A 16,952-nucleotide genomic window follows, 5' to 3' on the forward strand; every position below is an offset into this window, starting at 1 on the left:
TCTTCTGTTTTGTATGTTTTATTGTCGGTCCGTAAAAGTGGCGTATTGTGACTTTTTTCCAGCAACGACCTCAGAGTCAGAGATGCTGTCCCCATTCCATTTCCATGCTGTTCCATCCATTTAAATGATTTTCTTGCCTACCCAGCCCTCCTGTTAGTGTTTTCTGGAAAATTCTTGAGTTTCCCTCTGACTTCCATTATACTCGGTACTTGAGTTGAGCCTGTCCGGACGTCAGACCTGCTTGATTTGACTACCGAGCATTGGAGCATTTTATCAGCCAAGGTGTATAAGTGTGGGGATTGCTACTTCGCTCATACTAGGTAATGAATAAATGAAGAGTTTTTGAAAATCTTTTTTCCTTTGTTTATTATTTGCCAATGTCTATCCATCCTGTGATTTCCATAAATACATGACTGTAGCTAATATTTAGATACAATATATGATTCTCTAATATTTAAATGAATAATTTCTGGAAAAAAAGGCCTAAGTGTGTGATAAAATGTTAACACCTAAAATATTTTTTAATGCTTTTTTAACTTCTTCATTTTTAAAACTGTACACTATAGGGTTCAATAATGGGGAGGCCACAGTGTAAAATATGGAGAAAACCTTGTCAATACTGTCCAAATTTAATCCCAAGCTTGGACGGAAATAAATTCCAAATACAGTGCTGTAGAAAGAGATAACAATAATAAGGTGCGATGCGCAGGTGGAAAATGCTTTGTGTCGTCCTTCTGCCGAATGAATTCCCAAAATATTATATATTATTAAGACATAGGACATCAGAATGACAAAAAAAGAAATAACCCCCATCACAAGAGCCATTGAAAAGACAACGAGTTTACGGATGTGAGCGTAGACACATGTAAGCTTCAGAAGTGGGGGGATGTCACAATAGAAGTGATTGATTTCATTGGAGCCACATAGGGGAAAGTTAAAAACAGTAATAGTGTGTGTAAGGGATGCCACGAAGCTGCTAAAGTAGGTTCCAGATACCAAAGCCCAACATGTAGAACTATTCATGATGCTATGATAGGCAAGTGGTTGGCAAATTGCTACATAACGGTCGTATGCCATGGAAGTGACTAAGAAACTCTCCGATGTGGCAAACATAGCAAAGGTAAACATTTGGGTGGAACAACCTAAGGATGAAATAGACTTGGACTCCGAGGTAAGATCTGCCAGCATCTTGGGGGTAATAGTCGAAGAATAACATAGGTCAACAAAAGACAAATGACTAAGGAAAAAATACATAGGAGTATGAAGATGATGATTCATCACTATCAAAAGCATCAAACAAAGGTTACTCAAGAAGGAACAGGCATAAACGATTAAAAATAGAATAAATAACAGTATTTGAAGGCCGTGGGCATTGGTTAGTCCTATCAAAATGAACTGAGTGATAGCTGTGTGGTTCACAATGTCCATCGTGAATCTGAAAAAGAAGAAAAGAGAATAATAGTTCACCACATCTAGGATCCAACCATTATACTGCAGAGCTTAAAAAGTAATAGAAAGACGGGTTTTGGTGGCTTCTAAGGTTTAACAATGTATTTTTGTCCCAAAGATCTATTTTTAAAAGGTTATACTGTAATGATGAGTGGATCGATCAGCAGAGCTTTGTATTTGAGTTGAATTATCTGAAATCTATGGTCTCACATAAATTCAAACATTTTAAGATTTGACTTCCAGCTCACAAAAAACCTTGCCTGGTACCATTTCTAACATTGATGAAGCAGCAGAGAGCGGGCGAATGTTTTTTTTTGTGGCCATGGGGGCCATTCCATAATGTCCTTCAGGTATGACATCCAGAGGATTATCACACCTTGTACAGTGGTACCTGAGCCATCACAGATGAGTGGTTCCCAGTGGAGCACAGTTTGTACGGCAGAGTGATTTTCCATCTCCAGAGTCACTGGGTAAATCTCTCTCGTGTAAAGTGTAAGCTCTTATGGTAAGTGGGGTCCACCCTCTCTTTTCCTCTCTCCTAAAGAATGTAAACTCTGACAGTGAGATGGGTCGTCTATGTCTCTTGCCTATTCAGTTTAAGCTCTTGTGGTCAGTTGGTTTTTCGCTTTCACCTTTAGAGTGTAAGTTCTTATGGTCAGTGGGTTTTTTCTCTTTGCTGTAGAGTGTAAGCTCTTATGGTCAGCGAGGCTCTCACTGTTGCTCCTATAGAGTGTAAGCTCTTATGATCAGTGGAGTTTTCTCTCTTTTATAAAGTGTAAGTTCTTATGGTCAGTGGGGTTCTCACTGTCTCTCCTATAGAGTGTACTCTCTAATAATAAGCAGGGTTTTCTCTCTCCTATAGAATGTACACTCTTATGGTCAGCAGGGTTCTCAGTGTCTCTCCTATAGAGTGTAAGCCTTTATGATCAGTGGGATTTCCTCTCTCCTATAGAGTGTACACTCTTATGATCAGCTGGGTTTTCTCTCTCCTATAGTGTAAGCTTTATGATCAGCTGGGTTTTCTCTCTCCTATAGTGTAAGCTTTATGATCAGCTGGGTTTTCTCTCTCCTATAGTGTAAGCTTTGTGATCAGCAGGGTTTACGCTCTCCTATAGAGTGTAAGTTGTTATGATCAAAGGGGTTTTCCCTCTCCTATAGTGTAAGCTCTTATGATCAGCTGAGTTTTCTATCTCCTGTAGGATGTAATCTCTTATGTTCAGCGGACTTCTCTATTTCTATTTCTTCTCTCCCTGCTCTTCCCCACATGTACTTCATGATTAATTACAAACTTTTCAATATTGAGATTCACTTAAGTTTATTCACAGTGAATCTAATGTCTCGGGAAAATTCTGGTAAGCGGGCGAATTGAATTTTAAAGGATATGGTCATCTCTAATATTATGCTGAATTATTTAAAGGCATGTAGTAAAATTTAGTGATGTGATGTGAGGTAAAAGATTAGGTTTGGTGGCTAAGGGTTTTATTAATGTTGCAGAGCTATGATTTTATACAAAAAAAAATTAACTTAATTTTCCTAGATTATCAATAGTGATGAGCGAGTACTAAAAAGCTCGGGTGCTCGAAGCTCGGGCCGAGCCTCCCAAGATACTCGTGTACTCGGCCCGAGCACCGAGCCCAATGTTATCCTATGGGAGACCCGAGTATTTTTGTGAAATGACCCCCCGGCAGCATGGAGAAACCCTAAAAATGTCACAAAAGTCTCAGAAGAGTGCTCAAATGACATGGCATCAGCATGGGGAAGACCCCTTGAAGCATTTATCACTCAAAAGTCACAGATGTGAACAATTTTGTCCGAGTTTTACGCCATTTTTACGGACTCACCAGAAAACCTTCCAAAATGACACCAAAATGAATTTTCATGGCGGAAATGTTAAGGGCACATACTCAATAGTGAGATATTGCTGGTGTATGTTACTTTTTGAGATTAATACATGAAAGATTTTACATGAAAACCTTGTGTGGCACTCCGATGTCCAAAACGCACGTTTTGTGCTTTTTACTAGCGATGTCGGTCATTTTTTTTTTTTTATTCTATCTCCCTCAGTCCGTCGGTCTGTCTCTCTCTGTCTTGTCTGTCCCCCTCTCACAGTCTGTCGGTCAGTTCCCCCCCCTCTCTCTTACTTACCGTTCCCCGATCACTGCCGCGGCGCTGCACAGCTGTTCAAACTCCGGTGGCTTTTCCTCTTTTGAAAAAGCCGGCCGCTCATTAATCAATCTCCTATTCCCTGCTGTCCTGCTTTTCGGCGCCTATGATTGGTTGCAGTGAGACACGCTCCCACACTGAGTGACAGCTGTCTCACTGCACCCAATCACAGCAGCCGGTGTGTGTATACTGTGCAGTGAAATAAATAATTAAATAATTAAAAAAAACGGCGTGCGGTTCCCCCAATTTTAATACCAGCCAGATAAAGCCATACGGCTGAAGGCTGGTATTCTCAGGATGGGGAGCTCCACGTTATGGGGAGCCCCCCACCCTAACAATATCAGTCAGCAGCCGCCCAGAATTGCCGCATACATTAGATGCGACAGTTCTGGGGCTGTACCCGGCTCTTCCCGATTTACCCTGGTGCGTTGGCAAATCGGGGTAATAAGGAGTTAATGGCAGCCCATAGCTGCCACTAAATCCTAGATTAATCATGTCAGGCGTCTCCCCGAGATTCCTTCCATGATTAATCTGTAAATTACAGTTAAAAAACACACACACCCGAAAAATCCTTTATTAGAAATAAAAAACACTAACAAAGTCCCTCATTACCAATTTATTAACCCCGACAAACCCTCCATGTCCGGCGTACTCCACAGTCCTCCAGCGTCGCGTCCAGCTCTGCTGCATGGAAGTGACAGGAGCTGCAGAAGACACCGCCGCTCCGGTCACCTCCACGCAGCTAATGAGATGAGTATAGCGATCAGCTGAGCTGTCACTGAGGTTACCTGGATCCAGCGGTGGATGCAGCGGTGGCCGCGGGTAACCTCAGTGACAGCTCAGCTGATCGCGCTACTCACCGCCGCTCCAGTCAGCTCCATGCACCAACTGAGGTGAGTAGAGCGATCAGCTGCTGTCACTGAGGTTAATCGCGGCACCGCTGGATCCAGCGGTGGCCGGGAGTTACCTGACTGACAGCAGCTGATCGCGCTATTCCCTTCATTAGCTGCGTGGAGGTGACCGGCGGCTTTTACTATTTTGAAAAAGCCGGCCGCTCATTAAACAATCTCCTATTCCCTGCTTTCCCCGCCCACCGGTGCCTATGATTGGTTGCAGTGAGACACGCCCCCACGCTGAGTGACAGGTGTCACACTGCACCCAATCACAGCAGCCGGTGGGCGTGTCTATACTGTGCAGTAAAATAAATTAATAAATAATTAAAAAAAAACGGCGTGCGGTCCCCCCCATTTTAATGCCAGCCAGATAAAGCCATACGGCTGAAGGCTGGTATTCTCAGGATGGGGAGCTCCACGTTATGGGGAGCCCCCCAGCCTAACAATATCAGTCAGCAGCCGCCCAGAATTGCCGCATACATTATATGCGACAGTTCTGGGACTGTACCCGGCTCTTCCCGATTTGCCCTGGTGCTTTGGCAAATCGGGGTAATAAGGAGTTAATGGCAGCCCATAGCTGCCACTAAATCCTAGATTAATCATGTCAGGCGTCTATGAGACACCCTCCATGATTAATCTGTAAGTTACAGTAAATAAACACACACACACACCAGAAAAAATCCTTTATTAGAAATAAAAACACACACATATACCCTGGTTCACCACTTTAATCAGCCCGAAAAAGCCCTCCATGTCCGGCGTAATCCAGGATGATCCAGCGTCGCTTCCAGCGCTGCTGCATGGAGGTGACCGGAGCCGCAGCAGACACAGCCGCTCCGGTCACCTCCACACAGCAAATGAACACAGCCGCGCGATCAGCTGCTGTCACTGAGGTTACCCGCGGCCACCGGTGGATGCAGCGGTGACAGCGGGTAACCTCAGTGACAGCAGCTGATCGCGCGGCTGTGTTCATTTGCTGTGTGGAGGTGACCGGAGCGGCGGTGTCTGCTGCGGCTCCGGTCACCTCCATGCAGCAGCGCTGGATGCGACGCTGGATCATCCTGGATTACGCCGGACAAGGAGGGCTTTTTCGGGCTGATTAAAGTGGTGAACCAGGGTATATGTGTGTGTTTTTTATTTCTAATAAAGGATTTTTTCTGGTGTGTGTGTTTATTTACTGTAACTTACAGATTAATCATGGAGGGTGTCTCATAGACGCCTGACATGATTAATCTAGGACTTATTGGCAGCTATGGGCTTCCAATAACTCCTTATTACCCCGATTTGCCAACGCACCAGGGTAAATCGGGAAGAGCCGGGTACAGCCCCAGAACTGTCGCATATAATGTATGCGGCAATTCTGGGCAGCTGCTGAGTGATATTGTTAGGGTGGGGGGCTCCCCATAACGTGGGGCTCCCCATCCTGAGAATACCAGCCTTCAGCTGTATGGCTTTATCTGGCTGGTATTAAAATTGGGGGGAACCGCACGCCGTTTTTTTAATTATTTATTTATTTATTTTACTGCACAGTATAGACACGCCCACCGGCTGCTGTGATTGGGTGCAGTGTGACACCTGTCACTCAGCGTGGGGGCGTGTCTCACTGCAACCAATCATAGGCGCCTGTGGGCGTGGAAAGCAGGGAATATGAGATGGCTGTGTACAGAGCACAGCGCGCCGGCCGGTATAAAGGCTCGGTCACGCTGTGCAGGCCGGCCAATCACTGCAATTCCACAACTAACAGGGCTGTGGCATTGCAGTGGTCTGCCAGCCAATCCCTGCATGAGGGCTGGCTCTCAAAAGAGCGCCAACATGCAGAAATGAAGACCACGAGTAAAGCACGAGTATTGCAAAATTACTCGGTACCCGCCGAGCAGCCCGAGTACAGTGATACTCGTGCGAGTACCGAGTAGTTACAAGCATGCTCGCTCATCACTAATTATCAACCAAACCTCCTATAAGCCATAAAAAGTCATGTTAATATTAGGGAAATTACCTGCCTTTTTTATTTAAAAAAAATGCCTTTTCATAAAGAAAACTCCCTACATGCATCCTTCTCTTGGAAAATTCTTTGGATTGCAGTCCAATACAGTGATCCACAAACCTTAGATTCTTTGCTGATCTATTCACCACAACATCTTTTTGAACTACTGTAGTTCAAAACAGGCTAGCAACTCACAATAGGCTAGCAAATCACATGACAAACACTGGGTGGTCAAAAAATAGCAAAAGCATGTCTTGACATAATATCGTGAAATCATGTTTTGGTTTTTGTTTTGTTTTTCAAGAAGCTGTTCAAGTTACACACACCTTGTGATGATGATGAAAGGTAGTCATATTTCAGAGGGAACTACCATATTCTCATTAACACAAGGAAGTACAAGAAGCAATGGGATGAAACTAAAAGGAAGGAGATTCAGATTAGACATTAGGAAAAACTTTCTGACAGTGAGGGCAGTCAGGGAGTGGAACAGGCGACCACGGGAGGTAGTGAGGGCAGTCAGGGAGTGGAACAGGCTACCACGGGAGGTTGTGAGGGCAGTCAGAGAGTGGAACAGGCGACCACGGGAGGTAGTGAGGGCAGTCAGAGAGTGGAACAGGCGACCACGAGAGGTAGTGAGGGCAGTCAGGGAGTGGAACAGGCTACCACGGGAGGTTGTTAGGGAAGTCAGAGAGTGGAACAGGTGACCACGGGAGGTAGTGAGGGCAGTCAGAGAGTGGAACAGGCGACCACGAGAGGTAGTGAGGGCAGTCAGGGAGTGGAACAGGCTACCACGGGAGGTTGTGAGGGAAGTCAGAGTCAGAGAGTGGAACTGGTGACCACGGGAGGTAGTGAGGGCAGTCAAGGTGTGGAATAGGCTACCACGGGAGGTAGTGAGGGCAGTCAGGGAGTGGAACAGGCTACCACGGGAGGTAGAGAGGGCAGTCAGAGAGTGGAACAGGCGACCATGGGAGATGGTGAGCTCTCCATCAATGGAATCTTCAAACGGAAACTGGATAAACATACAGTCATATGAAAAAGTTTGGGCACCCCTATTAATATTAACCTTTTTTCTTTATAACAATTTGGGTTTTTGCAACAGCTATTTCAGTTTCATATATCTAATAACTGATGGACTGAGTAATATTTCTGGATTGAAATGAGGTTTATTGTACTAACAGAAAATGTGCAATCCGCATTTAAACAAAATTTGACCGGTGCAAAAGTATGGGCACCTCAACATAAAAGTGACATTAATATTTTGTAGATCCTCCTTTTGCAAAAATAACAGCCTCTAGTCGCTTCCTGTAGCTATTTATGAGTTCCTGGATCCTGGATAAAGGTATATTTGAACATTCCTGTTTACAAAACAATTCCAGTTCAGTTAAGTTTGATGGTCGCCGAGCATGGACAGCCCGCTTCAAATCACCCACAGATTTTCAATGATATTCAGATCTGGGGAGTTGGATGGCCATTCCAGAACATTGTAATTATTCCTCTGCATGAATTCCTGAGTAGATTTGTAGCGGTGTTTTGGATCATTGTCTTGCTGAAATATTCATCCCCTGCGTAACTTCAACTTCATCACTGATTCTTGCACATTATTGTCAAGAATCTGCTGATACTGATTTGAATCCATACGACCCTCAACTTTAACAAGATTCCCAGTGCCGGCATTAGCCACACAGCTCCTAAGCATAATGGAACCTCCACCAAATTTTACTGTGGGCAGCAAGTGCTTTTCTTGGAATGCCGTGTTTTTTTCCTTCCATGCAAAACGCCTTTTTGTATGACCAAACAACTCAATATTTGTTTCATCAGTCCACAGAACCTTCTTCCAAAATGTAACTGGCTTGTCCAAATGTGCTTTTGCATACCTCAGGCGACTCTGTTTGTGGCGTGCTTGCAGAAACGGCTTCTTTCGCATCACTCTCCCATACAGCTTCTCCTTGTGCAACGTGCACTGTATTGTTGACCGATGCACATTGACACCATCTGCAGCAAGATGAAGCTGCAGGTCTTTGGAGGTGGTCTGTGGATTGTCCTTGACTGTTCTCACCATTCTTCTTCTCTGCCTTTCTGATATTTTTCTTGGCCTGCCACTTCCGGGCTTAACAAGAACTGTACCTGTGTTCTTCCATTTCCTTACTATGTTCCTCACAGTGGAAATTGATAGTTCAAATCTCTGAGACAACTTTTTGTATCCTTCCCCTGAACAACTATGTTGAATAATCTTTGTTTTCAGATCATTTGACAGTTGTTTTGAGGAGCCCATGATGCCACTCTTCATAGGAGATTCAAATAGGAGAACAACTTGCAAGTGGCCACCTTAAATACCTTTTCTCATGATTGGATACACCTGCCTATGAAGTTCAAAGCTCAATGAGGTTACGAAACCAATTTAGTGCTTTTGTAAGTCAGTAAAAAGTAGTTAGAAGTGTTCAAATCAAGAAATTGATAAGGGTGCCCATACTTTTGCACCAGTAAAATTTTGTTTAAATGCGGATTGCACATTTTCTGTTAGTACAATAAACCTCATTTCAATCCAGAAATATTACTCAGTCCATCAGTTATTAGATATATGAAACTGAAATAGCTGTTGCAAAAACCCAAATTGTTATAAAGAAAAAAGGTTAACAATAATAGGGGTGCCCAAACTTTTTCATATGACTGTATAGCTGGGATGATTAAGGAAAACCTGCACTCTCAGGGGGTTGGACCCAATGGCCCTTGAGGTCCCTTCCAACTCTACAATTCAATGATTCTATGATGATTATAATAATAATAATAATGTCTGTTTTTCTTCCTTGTCACTATTTGCTCTTTGTTTAGTCACAATCTGGATTAGTAACAGGCACTATCAGGATTGCATTTAGTTTGCAAAACAGACTGTAATAAACACAGACCAATGACCAGACACCGGAATTAATTCAACAGACCAGAACACGCAGTAATAAGAATACAAAACAAAAATAGACCCAAGATTTGATCTCTGAACAACCAAGACCCCATATTCTAGATTAGTAACAGGCACTATCAGAGTTGCACTTTAAATAATACAGACCAATGATCAGACAGTGTATGTATGTATGTGTGTATGTATGTATGTCCGCTAAAGGAATTTGCACCATCGTATTTACAATCACGAAATTTTGCACAGACGCCTCATGTGACTCAGGGAACATCATAGACTATGTTTTGACGGGAAAATTTAATCCCCACACTTTACATTTACTCTCCAAAATCCTGCATCCATTAAACTGAATGGAGGTGGGAGCAACAAGCTATTAATGGCAACTGTCAGTGGTTGTTATAGGAACAAAATTAACTGTTAGTATAAGAAGCTTATGTGTGAGGTAATAAAATGTCGGTGGGGAGACGGATAGAGAGAGAGACAGAAAGAGACAGATAGACATAGACAGAGACAGACGGGGAAAGAGAAAGACCTGGAAAGAGATAGATGGGGAAAGAGACAGACGGGGAAAGAGACAGCCGGGCAAAGAGACAGCCCTGGAAAGAGACAGACAGGCAAAGAGACAGACGGGCAAAGAGACAGCCGGGCAAAGAGACAGCCGGGCAAAGAGACAGACAGGCAAAGAGACAGCCCTGGAAAGAGATAGCCCTGGAAAGAGACAAACGGGCAGAGACAGACGGGCAAAGTGACAGACGGGCAAAGTGACAGACGGGCAAAGAGACAGCCCTGGAAAGAAACAGCCCTGGAAAGAGACAGACTGGGAAAGAGACAGACCGGGAAAAAGACAGACCGGGAAAGAGACAGATGGGCAAAGTGACAGACGGGGAAAGAGACAGATGGAGAAAGAGAGAGACAGACACACACATAGAGACAGAAACATAAATAGAGATAGACAGACAGAGATGGAGACAGATAGAAACAGACAGAGAGACAGACAGACAGCAACACACAGACAGAGATTGGGAGAGAGACAGAGAGACAGTTACTATCCCGGGCAACGCCCAGGTACTACAGCTAATATATATATATATATATATATATATATATATATATATATATATATATATATATATGTATATATATATATATATATATATATATATATATATATATATATATATTAGCTGTAGTAACTGGGCGTATATATATATACATGCACTTTGTTTTGCTTTTTGCTCCATTTTGCAGCAAAACTCTCTAAAAAATGTGCATCAGATCCCAACAATTAGCATTATTTTCTTGTTTCTCTGTCTATTCTCTTTTAATTGTTGTACTTACATACCGATTAAGTAGGCAAAAATAAAATAGTAGGGCTTCAAAAAAATTCCTGACAGATTACAATCAACAGACGTTAGAATGGTTGTAAATACTAATGTAAAAGTTAAAATTAGAAAATTTTGCAACAAAAAGTTGCAGAACAGCAGTGTCCTAACTATAGTGTAGAGACCTAAAATAATGAATGTTTTGAAGCCTTCAATTTCTTAAGCAAAATAAGCAAATGCTGGGATTTCCTGAAAGCTCGACGATGCAAGATTTTGATCCTTGTGAAAAGTACGTTACCCTTGAGAAGCCTTAAGATACAGATCTGCTCTTGGAGTGTTTTGTGAATACATTTGGTATATATAGTTTTTTATCCAATGTCAAATAGTCTTTTGGGAAATTATTGGTGTTCTTGGGATTAATTAATATTTCTAGACATTAAAAAAATATAGCTTATTGGAAAACATATATCTTTAACCCTTTAATGCTTTTTGCATGTAGAGGTGTGTGGCTCTGGCTCAGGAGCTGACCCCGATTCCCACAGTGCCAGCTGTGTTACACAGACATTATTTGAATCAAACAAATTTTATTTATCCAAAATGAAAAAAATGCGACTTTGATTTAAGGATAGATGCATTTAAAGGTTTGCCTTTGAAAAATATACAGTCATGGCCGAAAGTATTGGCACCCTTGAACTTGTTCCAGAAAATTAAGTATTCTCCCAGAAAATTATTGCAAGTACACATGTTTCGTTATACACATGTTTATTTTCTTTGTGTGAATTGGAACAACACAAAAACAGAAAAAACAGACAAATAGGATATAATTTCACACAAAACCCTCAAAATGAGAAGGACAAAATTATTGTCACGTTTCCAAAACTGTGGGTAAACAACTTTGTTTCACGAATGTGATGCTTGGTGAAACTCACTTGTGGCAAGTAACAGGTGTGAGCAATATGAAAATCACACCTGAAACCAGATAAAAAGGGGAGAAGTTGACTCAACCTTTGAGTGGTATGTCTGTGTGTGCCACACTAAGCATTGAGAACAGAAACAGGACAAAAAAATCTGTCTGTGCACTTGAGAACCTGAATTGTTGAAAAATGTCAACAATCTCAAGATTATGGAGATTGTGATGTTCCTTTGTCCACAGTGTGCAATAATAATCAAGAAGTTAACAACCCATGGCACTGTAGCTAACCTCCCTGAATGTGGACGGCAGAGAAAATTGATGAAAGATTGCAACACAGGATAGTCCAGAATGTAGATAAGCAGCCCCAAACAATTTCAAAAGGAAATTCAAGCTGTCCGACAGGCTCATGGTGCAACTATCCGTCCACATCTGAATGAAAATAAATGTTTTGACATGAGACCTAGGAGGATCCCACTGCTGGCATAGAAATATAAAAAAGGCAGACTGCAGTTTGATAAAACGTGCATGGGTAAGCCAAAATCAAAATCATTTTAAGAAAGCACCTTGTTAACAGATGAGACCAAGATAGAGCTTTTTGGTAAAGTACATCATTCTACTGTTTACCAAAAATGGAATGAGACCTACAAAGAAAATAACATACAGTCAAGTATGGTGGAGGTTCAAAGATGCTGTGGGGTTGTTTTGTTGCCGTTGCCAGTGAGGCACTTGACTGTGTGTACGGTATCATGAAAATTACTAAAGGATTTTGGGTGGCAATGTAGTGCCCCATGTCAGAAAGCTGGGTTTGCTTCCTAGGTCATGGATCGTCCAGCAGGACAATGACCACACACATACTTCAAAGGGCACCAACAAATACATAACAAAGTTCTAAAGTGGAAGCAATAGTCCAGCTCTAAATCCCTTGAAGATGTCGAGAGATCTTAAAATTGCTGATGGGAGAAGGCGCCTTCAAATAGAAGAGATAAGTAGAGTGATCCATGATCCAAAATTCCAGTTGAGAGGTGTAAGAAGCTTGTTGATGGTTATATGAAGAGATTCATTTTAGTTAGTTATTTCAAAGGGTGTGCAACCAAATATTAAGTTGAGGTTGCCAACAATTTTGTCTAGCCCATTTCTGGAGTTTTATGTGTGATTATGTCCAATTTTCCTTTTTTCCTCTTTGTTCTTGGTTACAAGTAAGCTGAGCAACAGCTGCTAAAGCAAACAAGATTTTAGGGTGTATAAAAAGAGAGATTAGATCCCATGATCCCAACGTATTGTTACCCCTCTATAAATCACTTGTAAGGCCACATCTGGAATATGGGATCCAGTTTTGGGCTCCACATTTTAAAAGGACATTCAGATGTTAGAGTCAGTTCAAAGGTGGCAACTAGACTACTACAAGGAATGGAGGCCGCCCGTATGATGAGAGGGTAGAAAAGCTGGATTTGTTTAGCTTAGAGAAAAAATGTCTCAGAGGAGATCTCATTTATATGTATAAATACATGTGTGGTCAATAAAGGACTGGCACATGACTTATTCCTTCCAAAGACAATACTAAGGACCAGGGGGCATACACTGCTAGTGGAAGAAAGGTGATTCTGACAGCTAAATAGGAAAGGGTTCCTTACAGTTAGAGCAGTCAGACTGTGGAATGTCCTACCACAAGAAGTAGTAATTGCAGATAATATACAGTGCCTACAAGTAGTATTCAACTCCCTGCAGATTTAGCAGGTTTACACATTCGGAATTAACTTGGCATTGTGACATTTGGACTGTAGATCAGCCTGGAAGTGTGAAATGCACTGCAGCAAAAAAGAATGTTATTTGGTTTTTTTTGTTTTTTTTTAAATTGTGAAAAGTTTATTCAGAGGGTCATTTATTATTCAACCCCTCAAACCACCAGAATTCTGTTTGGTTCCCCTAAAGTATTAAGAAGTATTTCAGGCACAAAGAACAATGAGCTTCACATGTTTGGATTAATTATCTCTTTTTCCAGCCTTTTCTGACTAATTAAGACCCTCCCCAAACTTGTGAACAGCACTCATACTTGGTCAACATGGGAAAGGCAAAGGAGCATTCCAAGGCCATCAGAGACAAGATCGTGGAGGGTCACAAGGCTGGCAAGGGGTACAAAACCCTTTCCAAGGAGTTGGGCCTACCTGTCTCCACTGTTGGGAGCATCATCCGGAAGTGGAAGTCTTATGGAACTACTGTTAGCCTTCCACGGCCTGGACAGCCTTTGAAAGTTTCCACCCGTGCCGAGGCCAGGCTTGTCCGAAGAGTCAAGGCTAACCCAAGGACAACAAGGAAGGAGCTCCGGGAAGATCTCATGGCACTGGGGACATTGGTTTCAGTCAATACCATAAATAACGTACTCCACTGCAATGGTCTCCGTTCCAGACGAGCCCGTAAGGTACCTTTACTTTCAAAGCGTCATGTCAAGGCTCGTCTACAGTTTGCTCATGATCACTTGGAGGACTCTGAGACAGACTGGTTCAAGGTTCTCTGGTCTGATGAGACCAAGATCGAGATCTTTGGTGCCAACCACACACGTGACGTTTGGAGACTGGATGGCACTGCATACGATCCCAAGAATACCATCCCTACAGTCAAGCATGGTGGTGGCAGCATCATGCTGTGGGGCTGTTTCTCAGCCAAGGGGCCTGGCCATCTGGTCCGCATCCATGGGAAAATGGATAGCACGGCCTACCTGGAGATTTTGGCCAAGAACCTCTGCTCCTCCATCAAGGATCTTAAGATGGGTCGTCATTTCATCTTCCAACAAGACAACGACCCAAAGCACACAGCCAAGAAAACCAAGGCCTGGTTCAAGAGGGAAAAAATCAAGGTGTTGCAGTGGCCTAGTCAGTCTCCTGACCTTAACCCAATTGAAAACTTGTGGAAGGAGCTCAAGATTAAAGTCCACATGAGACACCCAAAGAACCTAGATAACTTGGAGAAGATCTGCATGGAGGAGTGGGCCAAGATAACTCCAGAGACCTGTGCCGGCCTGATCAGGTCTTATAAAAGACGATTATTAGCTGTTATTGCAAACAAGGGATATTCCACAAAATATTAAACCTAGGGGTTGAATAATAATTGACCCACACTTTTATGTTGAAAATGTATTAAAATTTAACTGAGCAACATAACTTGTTGGTTTGTAAGATTTATTTTATTATCTGTTAATAAATCCCGCTCTTGTTTGAAGTTTGCAGGCTCTGACTTATTTGCATCTTATCAAACCTGCTAAATCTGCAGGGGGTTGAATACTACTTGTAGGCACTGTAACAACTTTTACAAAAGGGCTGGATGATTTCCTCAGTACACACAATATTGTGGACTATAGATAATTTAGTGACAAAAATGTATAATTGGTGGAGGAAGAATGAACTTGATGGATCTTAGTCTTTTTCCCCCCCTATGTAACTATGGCACTGTTATTATTTATTTACCTCTACATTTCTTTTTTTTAACATGACCGATTGGTGATCAAGTGTGTGTGGGAGTGATTATTCAAATAATATTTTTTTTTTCTTGTGTGTTTTTAAACTTTATACTTGCCGGTTAGTAACAGGGGTTTCTGATAGATGCCTGTGATGGGGTCCTTCTCTCATATCACACAATCAACAGAGCGAGAGATGACTGAGCAATCCAAACAATATTTATTCCATGCAATCCAAAATGTCCATCAAATAATCCACCACACAGAGGATAAAATATTCCAGTAATGGCATAAATGTCCCGGGGATCAGTCACAATCCTCCATCAGTCCTTTTCCAGGCAAATGGGGGGTTTTCACAGTCTCTCTGGCATGCTGGCCACAGCCTCAGCTATTCCCTTCCAGAGGATCAATCTTCTTTCTTCTCTTCAAGTTCTCAAACAGACTGCCAAATCCCCCAGGTAAGCAGAGAGTTTACAGTAGGTGGATTCCAGGCCCCTTCCCCCAGACTTAGGGCGAGGAATACTACAGGGGGTGATTACCTACAGACAATAAAATGTACACACAAGCAATACAAATAATGGACAGTGAACAACGCCTAAACATTAACCAACAGAAATGGTACATGACCCACAATATCCCACCATCACAATGCCTATCCATTACTAACCCCTGGATACAAAATACATAGTTGTTACACTTCGATTGAATTGTATGCACCATCATGGTAAAAATGCAATGTCCACAGCTAAAAAAATGCCCTGTACTCCTTTACATATTGTAGCGGATGCAGAAGCAGCAATCAGCTAGGGACTCAAAAACTTAAAAATCTGATATCCATTTTGTACCTGTATCTGGAAGAGGAGCCTTGTTAGGCCAGTGTCACACTTGCGAGTGCCTTGCGTATATCTCGCACGAGTTCCGCGTTGCATCACCCGTCACCGACTCACACTCTCCGGACAGGAGAGTCTCAGCTGCATAGAGATGCATGCAACCGACCCGCTCCTGTGAGGAGAGTGTGAGTCCATGCCGGGTTATGTAACGCGAGACTCGTGCGAGATACATGCGAGGCACTCGCAAGTGTGATACCGGCCTTAAGGCCCCGTTACACGCAACGACATCACTAAACAGATATTGCTAGGGTCACGTAATTCGTGACTCACGTCCGGCCTCGTTAGCGACGTTGTTGCGTGTGACACTTATGAGCGACCGCTAACAATCCCAAATACTCACAAAATCGTTGATTGTTGACACGTTGTTCATTTTCCAAATATCGTTGCTCGTTCTGGACACAGGTTGTTCATCATTCCTGAGGCAGCACACATCGCTACGTGGAACCCCGGGAACAACGAACAACAGCTTACCTGCGTCCTCCGGCAACAAGGTGGGAGTGACGTTCATGCGGCTGCTCTCCGCCCCTCCACTTCTATTGGCGGGCCGCTGTGTGACGTCGCTGTGACGCTGCACGAACCTCCCCCATAAAAAAAGAGGTTGTTCACCGGCCACAGCGACGTCATTAGGAAGGTAAGTTCGTGTGACGCATACCTGGGATATTATTCGCCACGGGCAGTGATTTGCACGTGATGCACGCACGACGGGGGCGGGTGCGATCGCTAGCGTGTAAAGTTGCCTTTAGTCTGTAGTTTTTAGTGAGTTTTAGATACTGTATATTTTTGCCCAGTGAAAAATGCAGCATTCAAGCAAAATCCACAGGCAAAGATAAAAAACACTCAAAAAAGCCACACACAAAACTGCATATAAAAATATGCATGCTTATATAACAGGTGCAGAAATTCTGCAACATCAAAAACTCATCAAAACTTCATTGTGGGAATGTGACCCTTAGGCCACGTGCACACATTGAGTATTTGG

The 16,952-nt window shown here is 42.8% G+C and overlaps 1 protein-coding gene across 1 annotated transcript; it reads right to left on the reverse strand.

The window, feature by feature from the left end:
- Positions 1-483: 483 nt before the first annotated feature.
- Positions 484-1,428, reverse strand: LOC142301997 (olfactory receptor 5G26-like). Its single transcript, XM_075343069.1, has one exon. The coding sequence runs from the start codon at positions 1,426-1,428 to the stop codon at positions 484-486; it is 945 nt and encodes a 314-aa protein (XP_075199184.1).
- Positions 1,429-16,952: the final 15,524 nt, after the last annotated feature.

The sequence above is a fragment of the Anomaloglossus baeobatrachus genome, chromosome 4, assembly GCF_048569485.1.
Source record: "Anomaloglossus baeobatrachus isolate aAnoBae1 chromosome 4, aAnoBae1.hap1, whole genome shotgun sequence".
NCBI classification, from domain to species: Eukaryota; Metazoa; Chordata; class Amphibia; order Anura; family Aromobatidae; genus Anomaloglossus; species Anomaloglossus baeobatrachus.